The sequence below is a fragment of the Oryx dammah genome, unplaced genomic scaffold (assembly GCF_014754425.2).
Source record: "Oryx dammah isolate SB20612 unplaced genomic scaffold, SCBI_Odam_1.1 HiC_scaffold_14, whole genome shotgun sequence".
NCBI lineage: Eukaryota > Metazoa > Chordata > Mammalia > Artiodactyla > Bovidae > Oryx > Oryx dammah.
The window spans coordinates 22,875,721-22,895,774 of NW_024070198.1; the positions used below are offsets into that span (position 1 = coordinate 22,875,721).

The window sequence follows — 20,054 nt, forward strand, 5'->3', positions numbered from 1 at the left end:
AATATTTATCCATGTTATCATTAGGCCAAATTAACAAGTGTGCTGTTTGTGCCCATAATGGAAAACAGAAGTCAAAATCTAGAACTTAAAATAAAAGCAAATGACAAAACTGATTTTGGCTTCTCACCTAAAAGACAGTAGGCTCTAGTAATAAAAGGCATTCTGAACAGCTCCAGAAGACAAGGTATCATCATTACAATGAAAGAAGAATGTATTTTTTTTCCCCTTGCATTACACAGCCTAGAGTACCTACATTTTCCAAATATATTCCTTTGACTATGCTAAACAATAATTTTATTTATAAGATTTTAAATAAGCAAGTTGAGTTTCTCAAGTCTCATTCCCCCTCCAACTTCATTGAGGTATAATTTACTTCAAGTGAAATTCACCCATTTTAAGTGTGAAGATCGGTGAGTTTTGGTAATTGTATACACCCATGTAACAACTACCACAATCAACCCAAAATATTCCTTCATGTCACAATACTCTCCCCAACCCATGGCCACAAAATACCACTGATCTATGCTGTCACTAGTTTTCATGTAGATGGTATCAAACACCATGTAGTCTATGTCTGGTTATTTTTCTTAACACAATAGTTCTGAGACTCATTCATGTTATTACATGTATCAAAAATTAGTTCCTTTATTCCAGAGTAGTATTCCATTGCATGGATATACCACAATTTATTTACCTATTCAATTAGTGGGTATTTTGAGTCGTTTCCAGTTTTGGCTATCGTAAATAATGATGCTATGAACACTCACACACAAATCTGTATGGACATAATGCTTTCATTTCTCTTGGAGTAAATACTCAGAAGTGGAAATATTAGTCCGTTTAATAAGTGTATGTTTAACTTTAAAAGACACTGCCAAAATGTTTTCATTTTGCATTCTCATCAACAACGCATGAGAGTTCCATTTGCTCCACACTGTCAGTGTTTAGTCATTCTAGTGGGTCTGCAGTGATACATTACTGTGGTTTTAATTTGTATTTCCCTAATGGCGCTAGTGGTAAAGAAACTGCCTGACAATGCAGGAGACGAGAGATACAGATTCGATCCCTAGGTCAGGAAGATCCGCTGGAGGATGGCATAGCAACCCACTCCAGTATTCTTGCCTGGAGAAGCCCATGGATAGAGGAGCCTAGCAGGCCTCAGTCCATAGGGTGGCAAAGAGTCGGACACAACTGAAGCGACTCAGCACGCAATGACTAATGACACAGAGCATCTTTTCACCTGTTTATTGGCCGTGTCTTTTTGTGTGAAGAATCATTTACAAACTGGGTTATTGGTCTGTGTTATAAGAATTCTTCAGGTATTTTGGATATAAGTTCTTTATCAGATATATATGTATTGAGAATATTTTCTCCCAGTCTATGGCTTACCTTTTTATTTCCTTAATATTGTCTTCTTAAAAGCAGAGGGTTTTTTTTTAATTTTGATGAAGCCCAATTTATCAATTTTATCTTCCATGTTTTTATTTTTTATGTATTTAAAGAGAAATCTTTACCTAATTCAAAGTCATAATCATTTTCACCTATACTTTACTTTAAGCTTTTATATTTAGGTCTATGATCATTTCTGTGTTTTTTTAATATATATACGATTGAGGCAAAGGTTGAGATTCACTTTTTTTTCTTTATGAATGTTTAGTTGTTTCAGCACATCTGTTAAATAAGACTAACCATTGACTTACCATGGCGTCATTACTGAAAATCAACTGACTGTATGTGTGGGTCTACAACCTTCCTATTAGGTTTCATGATCTCTCTATATATCTATCCTTACACTAATAACACACTGTCTCGATTACCATAGGTTTACAAAAGACTCAAGTATAATTTTTGATGATTTAACTCTACTAACAATCCTTTTCTATTACTTACTTGGGAAATATTTCATAGATATAAAAATAATCACATATACCAACATTCTGAATATAAAAATCATTTCATCCCAAAGTAGAAACTTGATCCATTTATTTCTAAGGATAGCAAAGGAGAATAAAAGCTAACTGATTTCATTTATAGGCTCCATGCAATTCAAATGCACTTGCTCATTACCTATTCAGAAAGTACAAGAATTGCCTCATGGATCCCTAGAAATAATCTAAAAGAATACTCCAGGCTTTATAGTGTCCTCTGACTGTACACAGATCTTTTTTTAAACAACCAATTCTAACATATGTTTTATCATGGGGGGTGGGGGGAGAAGTACTAATTACTTCCCAAGAACTTTGACTGCATCTAGAAATATAGTTCCTCTTAAATCTGTAAACCAGCTTTATAAATAACCACTGTACAAGCCTGGCAGATATTACCAGCATCCATGATAATATGTATCATAAAAATTGTTTAATAAAAACTGCAAGCTTATAGCTAGAGCTAGAAGGAAAGAAAATATACAAACCTGAAGAGGCAGTCCTCTCATAATTTTCACATTTAAAGAAACCTCAAAATTCCAATGATGTCATGAGAGGTCTAAAAATAATACAGAATTATTTATACCCATGGCTGCTCTTTTTAACTAATAATGAGGCTTTATAAAATAGCAGTAAAATGGGCCAATTTTATTTTGCTCATAATCAATATATGAGCAGATTAAAATAAATTATAAACACAAGACTCTGAAACTACTTCAAAATTTCTACTAGAAAAAAAAATTAAGAACTTCAAGAAAATCAAAATTTAAATTGCACTGTATTTTTAAAGAGGTTTTTTTTTTTTTTTTTTTTGAGGGAATCTGTGTCCTATTTGATCAAAGGGGATGTTTCTCTGGAATTAACCAGGTCAAGTTATGCCTGAAGGTTAGAAATGAGATGGTTAACAGGGTGCAGCTATTAACTTGCATGTCACCTATGACACTGGTCCTAAAAAGAATATCAATAATAATTCAAATTCTGAAACATAAGAGAAAAAACTATAAAGACAATAAAAAAACCCTACAGAACTATTTTATATTGCAAAATAAAGAGGATGGGGGATTCCACTTGAAATTATTTTTGTCTACAAGTGACCATAAAGAAACAAAATCACAGGTTGCTTTTCAATCTTTCACACCATTTTCTAAAGGTACAAATTATTTTCAAATGTACTTGAATTTTTAAATTTCACTCATTTCTATGTAAAACTCTTTGGTAAGACACTACAGTTTGCTTCCAATCTTCATAAACACTTTCTACTGAAAAACAAATGAGTTTACCACAAGGTAAACAGGGTGCTTATCTCTTACTGAATTTCTATGAAGATTATCCACCCTCATTGCAGTCTTTCCAAATAGCAACTGTAACTTTACATCAGATTACATGTGAAACACTAGCAATGTAAACTTTCGGCTGAATTTCTTTCAATCTCTCCCCCATCTCCACTCTCCACTCAGACTGGTAGCACTGCTTATTAATCTTTCAATTCACTCAGATAACTAGAACATCTCTTCGCTGAGAAAAATGAGGAGAAAAGAATAATAAACTCACTCACCCTTCCTTAGACATTCTCAAAGATCTACTTCCGCTGGAAGAGAATACAGGATCAACAAACAAGCTTCACTGATCTCTTGAGAACTGTAGCTCATTTGTTAAAGCACAGAGAACTCAGGCCCTGAGAGGCCCAACAAATTCGGGCAAGATGCCGAACCCTAAGCAGGCAATATCTCAGAGACCAATATCCTCAGCTTTAAATACTTAAAAACCAAAGAATAATAAGAAAAAATTGAAGAGCAGGAAAAATAACTGATGGTCTGAACTGTGTAAGACTGGCCAGTTTAGGAAGGACACTATCCAAATGGCAAGTTCCCGTAAGAGACAGGAATCGTTACTGGCAAACACTCAGAAAAAGCAAATTTACCCCCTAATGAGGCCCGCCAACAGTACGCAAACAATGTGAGTTTCACAGAATGGAGAGGCCCTAGTCAGTTCAAATCATTTAGTTTACTCTCAGAGGAAAAAAAAAAAAAAAAACATAATACAACAAATTATCAGTTTAGTTATTTCCTCCTTTAGAAAATGAACAATGCGAACCACAAGAAAAATAAGAATTTATGTGCCGATCATATTACAGGAGTAACCTAAAGTATTTCCACACTGTGGTCTCTCTTCTGATCATTAACTACTTTTAAGGAAAACATGTGTTCACAAATATTTTACTCATATGCCTGAAAATGTCAGCCCATGTGGAAAGAAATTTACAGATCTTTGGCATGTGGAGGATACACCCAGAACATTCGAAAGGTTAATTCCAAATCTCAGAGCAAGTTGCAGTTTGAAAGAAAAACATTTGCAACATTCCTGCCTCCTGACCAATATAATGCATAGGGATTATGCAACAGGGGAAGAAATAAACAAGTGTGCTAAAGTCTAAGAACATTGATAAGGCAAATAAATCCTCCTACCGATGATTTAAAAATAAAATATACATACATTAGAGAAATACTAGTTGGATTTAAATTTTTTAAAACTTTATCTTTAAACAGTATCAAACTATCTTACCATAAAGATTTCTATTAGTTACTGTAAAATGCTTAAAGAGTCACCAAGTAACTAAAAAAAAACACTACCAAAGACTACAAATTCAAACAAAAATTATTTTCAGTTTATTTAGAAAAGCAATATGGTGAAAGAAAATGAGCACCAGAGCAACTAGGTTTAAATTCAGCTTTCTGGCTGAATAAGTTAATTAACCTAAGCCTGAGATTTTTCATCTATAGAAGACAGATAACATCTGTCTGTCATTTGTAAGCACTCAAAGAACTATTGGAACTTGGGGGTAACAGGGAAAGCATTATCTCACCAAAATATCTCTTGGGAGATACACTGTAAAAATCCAATTCTCAAATTATACATGAATATGAAGGACTTTCACTATCCTCAAATCAAATTCCATAAATACAATACAAACTGAATGTGGAAAAATGATCTAATCCTTAAGAGTGCCAACTTCCCATGGCTTCCCTGGATTTCCAGCTTGTAGCAGCACAGCTCAGTGTAGTGGAAATAAATGTAATTACTATTTTAAGACTTTCTACTTGTAAAAAGAAAGGAAAACAAAAATCTCACTTGAATAGAAGATATACACACTTACACGAGTTTCTCGTGCAAAAGAAACTGCATTGACTAGCTATTTCAAACTCAGTTCATATATTTAAGAAATGTTTAGTAAATATCTACCTGCCAGTACCTAGTACCAGTAACACAAAGACAAACGTGACAGTTCTTGATTTTAAGGAGTCTCTAATGGAGGAGGGCCATCAAAAACATTAAAAAGTTGTATGTAATTGTAGTATTAGACATATGCACAACAGAGAGGTACAGCTCTCTTACTGAAAGACAGGATGCCCACATTGCTGTTGTTAAACTGACACTATACTAAGCACTTTTACAGTTATTATCTCATTTAATCTCAAATAACTCTAAGGGGCAGAAATGATTCATATTTCATAGATGAAGGAACAAAGTTTACAGCAGTTAAATACTGCGATTCTAAAGAAATTAAAATGAAATAATCCAAAATACTAACCAAGGTCCAGGTTCCTAACCACCACACTAAAAAGGATTAGCAAGTGTTAATCAGATTAAGAGGAAATGAGGGGTGGAGAACATTCCAACAGAAGAGAAATTATGAATGAAAAGCAGAGTGACACAGATACTGTGGTGTGTGGGAAAAAAATGAGATGCAATTCAGCGTTGACAGAATGCAGGCATTTGAGGAAGGGAGCTGCTCAAGATGAAAGTGGAAAGCAAAAGAGTCAGTCCCCACAGGGTCTTAGATGCTATGTTAGCAGGCTTAGGATTTATCCTACAGCATTCTTGATTTGATGCCACTCAAGGTCTTAAGCTGGGTGATAAACATGATTTACAAAACAGATCTGAAGATGACAAGGCTAAAAACAGGCAGACATAAGCAGGGTTATGGTTACTTTTGCAATGCACGACAGTGATGACGAGAGCCTGGACTAGCGCCATCAGGAATGAAAAGAACAGGCCAGAATCTAGAAAGATTAGGAGGTTGTATTAAAATGCACACATGCTCACGTGTTTAAATGCACTGAAAGAAGACTAGAAGAATGCTCTCCAAACTACTGACAGTGTTTACCTATGACAAAGAGGAGTGGGAGCGAAAATGTAAATGAAGAGGAACTTCCATATTTTACTGTATGTATTTCTGAATTCCTGAATACTGCACAATAAGAATTTAGTTATGTATTACCTAAATAATTTCAAGCACTTTTTAAAAATAATTACAAGATTAAAATTTGTGATTGATAACTGTTATTACTCTCTATTTCTTGGATTTATGGTAGTCACACTCACAGATGGTTTGACTTCCTAATGAGAATAGTAACAATTATTTTTAAAAAGCTTTGAAAAGGGAAGTGGTTGGAAACAGAGATAGGAATGTACTACAGATCGTTTTGATTCTTAAACGAAAATTCATTAAGATTTAAATGTCTGAGGGACTTTCCAGGTGGTACAGTGGATAAGAATCTGCCTGCCAATGTGGGAGGACATGGGTTTGATCCCTGGTCCAGGAAGATTCCACATGCTATGGAGCAATTAAGCCTGTGTGCCACAACTCCTGAGCCCATGCTCCTCAACAAAATAAACCTAATTTTTTTAAAAACCTAAGAAAGGGACTTCTTTTATGAAAAAATATTTAAATGTTTAATATATATCTGGAAATAATAAAAAAAAGTTTGAAAAAAGACTCCAAAATGAAATGCTAAAGAAACTAAAAATTAATTAAAAAATGTAATGAACAGATTCAAGTCAGACCCAACTAAAAACAGAACTAGTGAACTGGAAGGTAGGTCAGGAAAAACATTCCAGAATGTAACACACAGACAAAAAAGGATGAAAACTACAAAAGAAAGGATATGAGAAGGGAGGAAAACAGTGCCAAAGTCTAACATACACTTATCAGAGTTCTTTCTCCAAAGAGAACAGAGCAAAGACAACACATGAAAAGATAACAGCTGAAAATTTATTAACCATAAAGGCAAGCACAGAATAAAGAACTCCAATGACTCCCAAGCATGATAAATAAAAAGAAATCCAAAGTTTATTACCTACCAATTTGGGGAGGAACATTAGTGGGAATGACATTTCTGACAGTCTTTTTGCATAGTTTTGATTTTTGAAACCATGTTACTATTATATATAATATAGTTGACCCTTGAACAAGAAGAGTGTTAGGGGCACCAAAGCCCACACAATCCACATATAACTCTGCAGTCAACCCTCTATTTCCTTGGTTCTGCAAACTAGGAATAGAAAGGAATCTCAAACTAAGATCAGAAAGGAACTGCCTCAAACTGATAAAGGGCAGCTGTGAAAAACCTACAGCCACCATCATACTTAATCGTTAAAGACTGCAACCTTTCTTCCTAATTTAACAATTGGAAGAGTATTGGAAACAGAACTCTTTTTCAGCAAACAGAACTAAGACAACTGGATATTCACATGCAAAAGAAGGAATTTAAACCCTCACCTTGCACCATATACAAAGTTAACTCAAAATGTATACAAAACCTAAACATAAAATTATATAACTCTCAGAAGAAAATACAGGTATAAATCTTTGTCCGTAGATTAGCAATGATTTCTTAAACATGAAAACAAAAGCATGAGAAACAGAAATCATATACAGATTGAACTTCATCGACACTACCAAGAAAGTGAAAACACTACCTTCAAACGACACTACCAAGAAAGTGAAAACACTACCTTCAAACGACACTACCAAGAAAGTGAAAACACAACTCACAGAATGAGAAAAAATATCTGAAGATCATATATCAGACAAAGGTTTAGTATCTAGAAAAATGAAGAACTTATACAAGCCAACAATAAAAAGACAAACTCAGTTAAGAAATGGTCAAAGGATCTGAAGAGGTATTTCCTGAAAGAAGTTGTATAAATGGTCAGTAAGAGCATAAAAGATGCTTAACGCCATCAATCATAAGGGAAATGCAAATCAAAACCACGGTACCACCACAGAAACACTAGGGTGGATACAGTGATTTTTAAAAACCCACTGACAATAGTAAGTGTTATTTTGAGAATGTAGAGAAATTGGAAGCCACATGCATTGCTGAAGGGAATGTAAAAAGATGCATTTGCATGGCAAAAGTTTGATGATTCTTCAATAAATTAAATCGAAAGTTACCGTATGACTCAGCAAATTCCACTGCTATATATATAACCCCAACACTGAAAACATATCCACACAAGATGTACACACGAATGTTTGCAGTAGCATTATTCATACCAGCCAAATGTAGAAACAATCCAAGTATTAAGCAACAGGTGAATATATAAACAAAATGTGGTATATTCATACAATGCAATATTATTCAGCCATTAAAGGAATTAAGCATTGACTCACGCTAAAGTATGGATGAATTCTGAAAACACCACATGAAAAAGAAAAAGAGCCACATATTTTATGATTCCATTTATATGAAATCTCCAGAATAGGCAATTCTATAGAGACAAAGTAGGTCAGAAACTGACAGGGACTGGAGAGAGAAGAGAATGAGGAGGAAAGTCTATTAACATGTGTAGACTTTCTTGTGAGGGGGATGAAAATGTCCTGCAATTAGACAATGGAGATGTTTACACAACTCCCAATATACTAATATACTGAATTGTATATTACTATCTTATGTTCTATGAATTAATCTCAATAAATGTTTTTTTTAATCTGTATTAAGACAAATCAATAAAAAGAGACAACTCAATTAGCAAATGACTGTAAGTCACAAGACAGTATCCAAATGGCTAGTTAACATATGAAAAAGGTGTTCAACCTAATAATTCACCAGAAAAATACAAATTAAAACCAAACTGATATGTCACTACATAACCAACAAAATTACTTTTAAATTAGACATATTATTCAAGAGATTGATATTAAAATGTTGGTTACACTGCTTTCACACATTGCAGGTAAAACTGAAAATGAGAGTAACCACTTACGAAGTCTATTTTTCCTCTGTACTAAAGCTAAACGTATGCTTTAAGCATTGGCCCAGAATACTACTCCTTGCTATTCTTTTATTTTTACAAAATTTAAATACAGTAAAATCAAACTTTTGGGGTGTGCCATGTCTATGAATTTTAATACATTTACAGACTGGTATAACAACCATCACAATCTGGAATCAAAACGGTTCCAAACCCCCAAAACTCTCCTGCTTTCCTCCTGTAGTCACACTGCTCCTCCTCTGACAACTCCAAGAATCCACTTATCAGTTCTCCATCACTAAGTGTGCTCAGCCACTTCACCTGTATCCGACTCTCTGCGACCCCACGGACTGTAGTCTGCCAGGCTCCACCATCCATGGGATTCGCCACGCAGGAACACTACAGTGGGTTGCTATGCCCTCCTCAAGGGGATCTTCCTGACCCAGGGATTGAACCTGTGTCTCCTGCACTGCAGGCAGATTCTTTACCACTGAGCCACTGGGAAGCCCATCCATCACTATAGTTTTGTCCTTGAGAGTACCGTATAAACAGAATTATACAGTATGAAACTTCTTAAGACCGGCTTCTTTGACCCAGGATTGTCTTTGAGGGTTAAGGTGCTGTGTCTTATCGATAGCGTGGTTCCTTCTTCCTGAGTTATATTTCATTGTGTGGATGTACTGCATTTTATTTAGGCATTCACTCAGTAAAGGATATTTGGGTTGTCTCCTGTTTGAGGCAAAACCAGTCAATCCTAAAGGAAATCAACCCTTAATATTCACTGAACAGACTGAAAATGAGGCTCCAATACTTTGGCTGGCTGATGCGAAGAGCTGACTCACTGGGAAAGGCCCTGATACTGGGAAGATTGAAGGAAAAAGAAGCAGGCGACAGAGGATGAAATGGTTAGATAGCACTGCCGACTCAATGGACATGAGCTTGAGCAAATTCCAGGAGACAGTGAAGGACAGGGAAGCCTGGCATGCTGCAGTCCATGGGGTTGCAAAGAGTCAGACATGACTCAGTCACGGAATAACAACAGACTAATATACTCTACACATTATTCATGCACAGTTTTTTTGTATGAGCATAAAGTCTTCATTTATCTAGTACAAGTATCTAGGAGTAAGATCTCTGGGTCATTAGCTAAGTGTCTCTAACTGTATAAGAAACTACCAAACTGTTCTGCAGAGTAGCTGGAGCATTTTGCCTTTCTACCAACAATGAAACAGAATTCTGAATGCTCCACATTCTTATCAACATTTGGTACTGCCAGCATTTTTATTTTAGCCATTGTAATAGGTGTGTACAATGTGGTTTTAATTGGCACTCCCTATCCCCTAAAAGCACATTCCTAACATGGTTGGTGGTGTTACGAATGTCCTTTTATGCCATCCACATGTCCTCTGCAGTGACGTGTCGGTCTTTTGCCCATTTCTTGAGTTGTTTTTATATTGTTGAATTTTAAAAGTTCTTCATATATTCTGAATACAAGTCCTTAATCAGATGTGTGATTTACAAATACTTTCTAAGTTGGTAGCTAAAAACTGAAAAAAGTGGAAAGGTCCAAATGAATAAACAAATTGTGGTATAATGATACAACAGAATGCCAGATAGTAATAAAAAAAGAACAAATTACTGATACACACAAAAACATGGCTGAATCTCTTAGACATTATGCTGAATAAAAGAAGCCCATATCCAAAAGAATCCTTGAGGGAGTTCCCTGGTGGCCTCGTGGTTAGGGTTCTGGCTTTCACTGCTGGGCAATCCCTGATCAGGGAACTGGGATAATCAAGCCGCATGGCATGACCAAATATTAATTTATAAATATATTGGTTTGGCCAAAAAGTTCATTCAAGTTTTCTTGTAAGATGTTACAGAAAACATATGTATACACACACACACAAAAGAATCCTTGAAGGTGAAATAGACTATCTAAATATGAATAACATTTCCTCAGCCAAAGTTTCTTACTACAGGGTTTCATTAAATCAAAGATTTGCTATCTTTTGTTCTTTCTCTTCCTTGCCACTGCCATAATCACCATGACTTTCCTTTTTTTTTATTTTACTTTTTGTTTGGGGAAAAAGCACAGAGGGAACGGTGGCAGAGAAACTCAGAATGATTTAGGATCTAGCATCTTCTTTTGAACAATGAAGTTTAGAGAATTTGTATTCCATAAAGTAGCATTACTGCATGTTTTAAAGAGAAATTGTATCTAGAACACACAATACCCATGATACAAGAAGTTATGTCACTGAGAGAATTTTATAAATTAAACTTGTTATGTTGAGATAACTATAGATTCACATGCAACAGTAAGAAATAATACAGAGAGATTCCTATACTCTTCATCCCCAATGGGAACATCTTGCATAAATATAATACAATATCACAACCAGGAAACTGATATTGATACAATTCACCAACCTTATTCAAATTTCACCAGTTTTACATGCACTCATTTGTGTCTGTGTGGATTCATGTGATCACCACTAGAGTCAAGATACAAAACAGTTCCATGACAAGGATTCCTTGTGGTACTTCTTATAGCTACACCCATCTCCCTCCACCCAAGCCAATCCTTAACACCTGGCAACCACTACTCTTTCCCCAATCTCCATAATTTTACCATTTCAGGCATGCTATGGAGTCATACAGTAAGTAACTTTGTGAGATTTGCTTTATTAACTCAGCATAGTTTTCTTGAGCTGCATTAAAGTTGTGTGCATCAATAGTTCATTCCTTGTTACCGCTGAATAGTATTCCTTCACTCAAATGTTTCAAAATCTTACCAGTCCCCGAGTCCTCATTTGTCATTCCTTAGAAATATGAAACCCTAACCAAAGCAGTAGAATGATACAATAACAAAAAAATTAATATAGTTCTGATGCTCTACCTCCTTCTTCTTATTCTGACAGGACATCTGTACATTATTTAAGGATGGCTTCTTGGCATTTCTGAGGACCTGTATTTCCATTTGACTTTCAATCTATAATATGCTACTGAAATTTTAACAATTTATCCACTTGACTATTAGAAACTATACTAAAATGGCAGGTTAACTCAAAATGATACAAAATGTTAAGTAATGATAGATAAGTGTTATCTAACTGTATAAGAAACTACCAAACTGTTCTGCAGAGTAGCTGGAGCATTTTGCCTTTCTACCAACAATGAAACAAACAGACTTCTAAATGCTCCACATTCTTATCAACATTTGGTCTGCCAGTATTTTTTATTTTAGCCACTGTAATATGTATATACAATGTGGTTTTAATTGGCATTCCCTATTCCCTAAAAGCACATTCCTAACATGGTTGGGGATGATACAAAATGGTATCATTTTGATAATACAAAAAGCTGAATGACATTCATGGATATCTTTAAGTAACTGAAGAAAAAATTAAACTTCACTTACCTTTTCTGCATAAAATCTGACACTTGTTTTTAATCTGAGGTTAAAACATCATTAACATCTCTAATTCTATTAATGTGCTAAGCACTAGGTACAAAATTAAATTCTTTTTATTCCTTAGACATCTACAATAAACTTATGTTGACTGAAAAATAAACTATTATTCAACAGATCTAAGTAAATACTGATATAAAGGCCAAAATTTCAATTAAAAAATAATTTCAGACAACTATACAAAGAACTTTAAAGACAAAGTGACTAGAATGTCTTTCAAGAATAAGACAAAAGTTTGAATAACCAAAAATTCACAAGCCCAGTTACTTATCTAATTTCAGTTAGACAAGATAAAAACAACTGATGAATTCACAAGCTATGTTCAAGAGCAAATTCACTTACAAAAATTCATTTGTACTGTAATCATTGAAACTTTAAAAGGATAAAACCAAATACCTGACTTCAGCATCCTGGGTACTGTCAACAGGAAGAGCAAATGAAAATTCTAATAGTTTCATTCCTGGATTTGGTGGACACAAACTGTGATCGGTACTCATTATTATCAAATTCTAGATATCCAACAGGGTACTATTCAAAAGGTAATTGTTTAACCTGTCTCCTCCAAGCCACAATAAGATCTGAACAGCTCAGCCTGTCTTCTGACCATATACAGAAACATATTCCAATTGAAGGGTTTGGCCTGATGATTAACCCCAGCATAGACAACTCAACAATCATAATAAGGAAATGAAAGAACACGTCATACATTCTAAAGGCCAGTTTCTTAATAATGACACATAAACATCATTTCCATATTGAAATTTAGAAGACTAATATTAAGCAAGAAAAAAAGTTGGAAGTTAGGTATTTATTTACTTAATTAAAAATATTTAGCTTCTTCCAAAAGGGAATTCTGAAGCATCACATACAATGTACAATTATGATAAATGATCATCATAGCTTGCCTGTTTTAACCAATGATAAATTACCAACTCCAATAAATGTCTTTAATATAAAGCCCTGAAATAGAATACTCTATACATTGACAACTAAAAAACTAAATTTCTTTTCAATGCTTTCTGTTTAAAAATTTTAATTAACAAAAGCAAATACTTGCAAGAGTTCAAAAACCAAATTCTCTCTATTAAAAGGAAATTCTAGAATATGCTACAACATAGATGAATCTTGTTGACATCATGCTAAGTGAAATAAGCCAGTCACAAAACACAAACACTGGATGATTCTATTTACAAGAGGTACTTAGGGTGGTCAAAAACGTCAAGACAGAAAGATAATGGTGACTGGTTGCCAAGGGCTGGAGTGAGGGGAGACTGGAAAGTTACTGCTCAATAGGTATAAGGTTTTAATTTTACAAAATGAAAAGAGTTGTGGGGATGGGCAGTGGTGATGACTACCTAACAATGTGTATATACTCAATACAACTAAACTGTATACTTAAAAACAGTTAAGATGACAAATTTTAGGTCATGTATACTTTACTAAGGGTATAACCTCTGGCTAACCTCGGGTAGCTCAGAGGTTAAAGTGTCTGCCTGCAATTCGGGAGATCAAGGTTCAATCCCTGGGTTGGGAAGATCCCCTGGAGAAGGAAATGGCAACCCACTCCAGTACTCTCGCCTGGAAAATCCCACGGATGGAGGAGCCTGGTAGGCTACAGTCCATGGGGTTGCAAACAGTCGGACACGACTGAGCGGCTTCACTAAAAGAGAAAAAAGGGGGAAAAAGTTTTAAATGATCTAAAAATTCAAACCATTCAGGATGCTTTTTCTATTTTTCCTATTATTCTACTATATGAAGTACATTAGGTGTCAGAGCCTATCAAACATCTTCCAGGAGGTTATCATTCCAAATGAGTCAGAAGTGCTCTCAGGCTGTGACATATTAAATACAATCAGGATGCTTGGTGTTTCCTAGATGACCTCTCTTCACTACATAATTCTAAGCCCCTGTTTTCAGTGATGTTACATCATAACCAAATGTATATTTTATGAATATAGACTACACAAAAAACTGAATAGAGAGTACAAAACACCTCTCTCTAGATTTTATTTCTTCCAAATGCATAGAAAGTCAAAGTGAAGTCACTCAGTCGTGTGCGACTCTTTGCAACCCAGTAGTCTGTAGCCTACCAGGCTCCTCAGTCCATGGGATTTTCCAGGGTAGAATACTGGAGTGGGTTGCCATTTCTTTCTCCAGGGGATCTTCCCAACTCAGGGATCGAACCCAGGTCTCCCACATTGCAGGCATATGCTTTACCCTCTGAGCTACCAGGGAAGCCCATATCCAAATGCATATGTTATGCCTTTTATTTTTACACACACACTTAAACACTCTGTTTTACAGTTTAATTCCCACACACATCAAGCAACATGTCTCACTGCTGCAGAGGATCACTGGTACCCACTAACTAATTTTGAGTCTTCCTATCTTGATGGGAATTCAGTTCAGTTCAGTCGCTCAGTCGTGTCCAACTTTTCGCGACCCCATGAACTGCAGCACGCCAGGCCTCCCTGTGCATCACCAATTCCCAGAGTCCACCCAAACCCATGTCCATCGAGTCGGTGATGCCATCCAACAATCTCATCCTCTGTCGTTCTCTTCTCCTCCTGCCCTCAATCTTTCCCAGCATCAGGGTCTTTTCAAATGTGTCAGCTTTTCGAATGAGGTGGCCAAAGTACTGGAGTTTCAGCTTCAACATCAGTCCCTCCAATGAACACCCAGGACTGATCTCCTTTAGGATGGACTGGTTGGATCTCCTTGCAGTCCAAGGGACTCTCAAGAGTCTTCTCCAACACCAATTAATAGAGTCAAATCAATTTGTTATGAAATACTTTTGTTTCCTTCATATAAACACATTCATCAGAGAATTTCATGAAGGTGAAATCAGGACCTGATGGGCCAGTGACTGGGAGTTTATTCAGTAAATGCTCAGCTTGTTTTCACTTGTGGATCAGTTAACCAAAGACTCACAAGCAGTATGTATCATAAGCTCCCAACTAGGCAATTATTAACTAGCATTAGTAAGTTTAAAGCAACAAACATTTACTGAACATAAAATTTTTAAAGCTAGAAGAAGCATTAAAGATCTTTAATCTCATCATTTTACAGCTAAAGAAACCACCACCCAGAGGGGCTAACTGGCCTCCCCAGGATCACAACAAAATTTGAACTCAGCTCTTCCAACTCTGACTCCAACTGCTTTAATGCTTTTCCATTCTTTAGAACTAATTTCAGAGCAGCATTATAAGCTTGTATTTTGTCATCTTCACTATGTTTCTAGGTTCACTGTATCATAAATAAACAATATATATGATTCCTAGACACTTACATTTTTAAAGTAGATTAGTTGTGTGCATTTTCTTCTTGGTTATTAAAATTATGTATAAATATTCAATATAAATGTTTTGGTTCCTTGAAGTATACTACCAGTATAAATATGGCTTATTTTTCTTTCTGATAGATTTGTACCAGTAAGTGATCAAAACCGAAAACTTATGGGGGTCTAAAATAAGTTACACTGTCTACAGTGGGATGGACTGAAGATTATACCTTGCCAAGACAGATGGGCTGTCAGCTCATGTGTTTAATTTATGTCATATTGAGCTCAGGACTGTGTGAAATATAAATATGCATTCAATGAAACTGATAAGAAAGGTCAGTTTACACTGCATGAAGCTGTTCAACAAACTCTGGATGATCATTAAAACCCCTTTGTCTAAACCACATCAAGAATGTAGAAGTAACTGGTGTTCTCAACGAACATAACAAGCAAACAGAAAAACCAGAATGAAAGATTTGGAATTTGGAAAAGGCAGTACCCGTGTTTTAAACTCAAGAATACAAAAATCAGCACATTCTGTGAGGTTCAAGGTTCATCCTTTACATCCTTCTAGGAATGTGACACTAATTGGCAGGAAGGTGCGGTTTTCACCTGAAGTGATAAAAACTTGTGTATATCATAAATTAAATGATTTAAATATATAGTTTTTTTTGCTTTGGGAAGTTTTTAATTTTTCATCTTTTACTCTCTAAGTTTCCAAAATTTTGTTCTATAGTACAAATAGTACTCATAATATTTGTTCTTACATTTTTTTTTCATAATGTAAACAACAAATTGGAAAAAAAATGCTATCTAGTGACCTACTATCAGGAAAATATCACCAACCTACTTAAAAGCCAACTACTGATACAATAATTAACTTTCAAAATACTCAATATTCAGTATCAATCTTCTTCAAAATATTAATGCTTACTGAACCACTGAAATGTTACCTAATCTGAATTAGCTTTCTTACACAGGAAAGAATGGAAGCAGAATAATTCTTTCGTCTGCTTTACAAAAACTTATCTGTATAAACTAATTTAACCATCTCAGAACAGATGAGTAAGTGAGCTGTCACAGATCTCCTAGAGTTCCTACGCAATTTTTTTATCACTGTCAGTAAACCAGCATTTCTACTTATTTCTGGCTTTCCCAAGACAGAAGCAGAGATGGTTCTAGTGCAGCCCAGATGTTTCTGTCCTCTAAGTATAAACTTCTAATTTCCGTCTAAAACCAAATGATTCCTAATTACAATATCTACTTCCAAGTATCTCAGCTACTTAAGGTTCAGGTAGCCATTAAAATTTAGAAACAGCCATTTAACTGAATCTATTAAAAGTGGCAAATAAACTCAGAATACTTTACACTTTAAACTTTTAAAGGAAAAATGATTTAAAGGAAAATTTAAAGTCTTAATATAAGAAAATGCTGTTAATATCCAGAATTATTTACATTCAAGTCTAACACAGTAATCAGTAGGCACAACTCTAAAACTCTATTTAAAAATTATAATCAGTTTCTGGTAAATGATAATTAAGAATTGTATTATCAATAACTAAGACACAATCTTTTAGCAGCTGAAGACTTTCTGCTCTTGAGGACTTTTATTAGTAGATATAAGAAGATGTAAGAAGTAAATATAAGAAGCAGTAAAAAAAAAAAAATTTATTTTAAAGCAGCAACAGCAATGTGGTTAAAAGTCTGGCAATTAGAAGTCTAGACTTTGGACTGAGTTTGAACCATGAACTAGCTATGTGATCTAGGGTAAATTACCTAACCACTCTGCACACTAATTTCATAATCTATAAAATGAAGATATTATATGCCCACTGTATACAGCTGTTTTGAGAATTAAGCTGATAAAATAGGACTTCCCTGGTGGGCCAGAGGTTAGGAATCCGCCAATGCAGGGGACACAAGTTCGATCTCTGGTCTGGGAAGATCCTATATGCCACAGAGCAACTAGTTCCATGCGCCCCTACTACTGAGCCCAAGAGCCCTTGAGCTTGTGCTTCACAAGAAATGCTACCAAATGACAAGGAAGAGTAGCCCCTGCTTGCCGCAACTAGAGAAAGCCCAGATGCATGGCAATGAAAAGCCAGTGCAGCCAAAAATTTAAAAAGAATAAATAAAATAAATAGATCAAATACTTACCGATGATAGGCTTCTCGCCGATACTTTTTCAGGGCATGTTTATCCATGTTAGCAGGCATATCTGCTGCATTCTGTAACCGATCACTCCAGGAGGTTGTCATTTTGTTTTAACTGTACGCTCAATTCTAGAAAAGAAAAATCAGTAATTTAGCATATTAACACTGTCATCCATATACTGATATCAGGTTTTTAAAATATTAGTAAAATTGTAGATTGCAAACTATCTATTTAAATATATTAAGGGACTTCCCTGCTGGTCCAGTGGTTAAGATCAGCCTTCCGAATGCAGGAAATGTGGGTTCAATCCTGGGTCAGGGACTGAGACCCCACATGCTGCGGGCGCAACAAGGTGCACAGCAGTGGCGACACAGTGCCCTACCGGGCCTGCGCGCCACAGCTAAGACTCAACGCAGACTAAACAAACACGCATTTGAAAAAACAAAATGTATTGAATGTGGAAATAAACTGAAAATTAAATCAACACTTCTAAACTATGTAAATTTAGGAAAATAATTTCATATAGTAATTTCTATCCAGAAAGATCACATATATCACTTTCAAATAATTAAGCATAATAGTCAGTAATAATTTACTTTAATCCCAGATTCTAGAAAAGGTGCTGAGGCCACAAAGATTGGAGAAAATATATAATGTTCAGTTAACATATGTTCAAAATATATAAAGTAAGAAATTTTTAAATTCTGATAAACAGTAAATTCAATCAATGGTACTACAACTATAAGTCACGTGCATTTGACTTCTAATTAGATTATGCTTTTATATTTTTCTGCAATAAATTATCTTCCAGATAGCATTAAAGACTGAACTAGAAGAAGAAATAAACTAAAAGATTTAATCTCATTAGAATAAACATTTAAAGCAAGGTAAGCAGGTAAATGTCTCTACTGTATTTTAACTAAAGGCCCTGTTATAGGTTTTGCTTCTATTTACAGAAGTTTTAATCTGTAAATAGTTTTAAATAAGGATGAAAAATAACCTTTTAGAGTTAAATCTTTATTAACATTTTATTAAAGTACTAATAGGGCTTCCCTGGTGGCTCAGAGGGTAAAGCATCTGCCTGCAAAGCGGGAGACCTGGGTTTGACCCCTGGGTCGGGAAGATCCCCTGAAGAAGGAAATGGCAACCCACTCCAGTACTCTTGCCTGGAAAATCCCATGGATGGAGAAACCTGGGGGCTATGGTCCATGGGGTCACAAAGAGTCAGACACGACTGAGCGACCTCACTTTCACCTTTCTTTCTTTCAAAGTACCAATATTTGTGAAAACATCTGCATTCTAACTTATTCCCAATTTTGAAAATGCTAACACTGTTTACACTGTCAATTTTTAAATAAGTCATCTTTGTAGATTTTGAAAATAATTTATTGAAGCGAAATTCACGTAACAAAACAAAGTTTATAGTGAATAAGTCAACGGCATTTGGTATGCTCATAGTATAGTTCAACCACCACCTCTACCGAGTTTCAAAATATTTTTATCACTCCAGAGTAAAACCCCTTACTCAGGGATTCCCTAGTGGTCCAGTGGCTAAGACTCCTCATGCCCAATGCAGGGGGCCTGGGTTCAAGCCCTGGTCATGGAATTAGATATCCCACATGCTACAAACAACAAAGATATAAGATTCCACATGCCACAACTAAGACATGGTGCAGCCAAATAAATATTTTTTTTTTTAAATCTTACCTGGTAAGCAGTTTCCCCCCATGTCCCCCACCACCTGGCCACTACCAATCCCAGTTCTCTTTGGGTTGATCTATTCTGGATATATCATATAAGCAGAATCATATAACACGTGAGTTTTTGTGTCTGGCTTCCTTCACTTAGCATGTTTTCTAGATTCATCCATGTTGTACCATGTTTCAGAAACTTCATTCCTTTTTATGGATGAATAAGAAATATTCCACCGTTTGTATGTATCACAATTTGTTTATCCATCCATCCATCAATAGACATTTGGACTCTTTCCACCTTTTAGCTACTGTGAACAATACTGCTATGAACACGTATGAACAATGCATTTACTTGAGTACTAGTTTTCAATTCTTTTGGATATATATTTAGGTCTGTAATGTTTCTGAAGTAATCAAAATTTCCAAACTCTTTAGGTAACTGTGGTACTGGCTAATACTAGTTAGGTAACTGTGATACTGGCTAGTAC

General features: G+C 35.3%; 1 protein-coding gene across 15 annotated transcripts in view; it reads right to left on the reverse strand.

The window, feature by feature from the left end:
- Positions 1–20,054, reverse strand: part of NT5C2 (5'-nucleotidase, cytosolic II) — a 95,559-nt gene that overhangs the window by 55,103 nt on the left and 20,402 nt on the right. For 7 of the 15 annotated variants that reach the window (XM_040254329.1, XM_040254342.1, XM_040254338.1 and 4 more), the window contains exon 2: positions 17,876–18,000. In XM_040254329.1, the coding sequence (XP_040110263.1) occupies positions 17,876–17,976 (101 nt within the window). In that variant the 5' untranslated portion in view covers positions 17,977–18,000. Of the gene's footprint in view, positions 1–3,480; positions 3,785–17,875; positions 18,002–20,054 lie in introns of those variants that run through there. The other 8 variants (XM_040254340.1, XM_040254346.1, XM_040254347.1 and 5 more) reach the window with 7 other exon arrangements.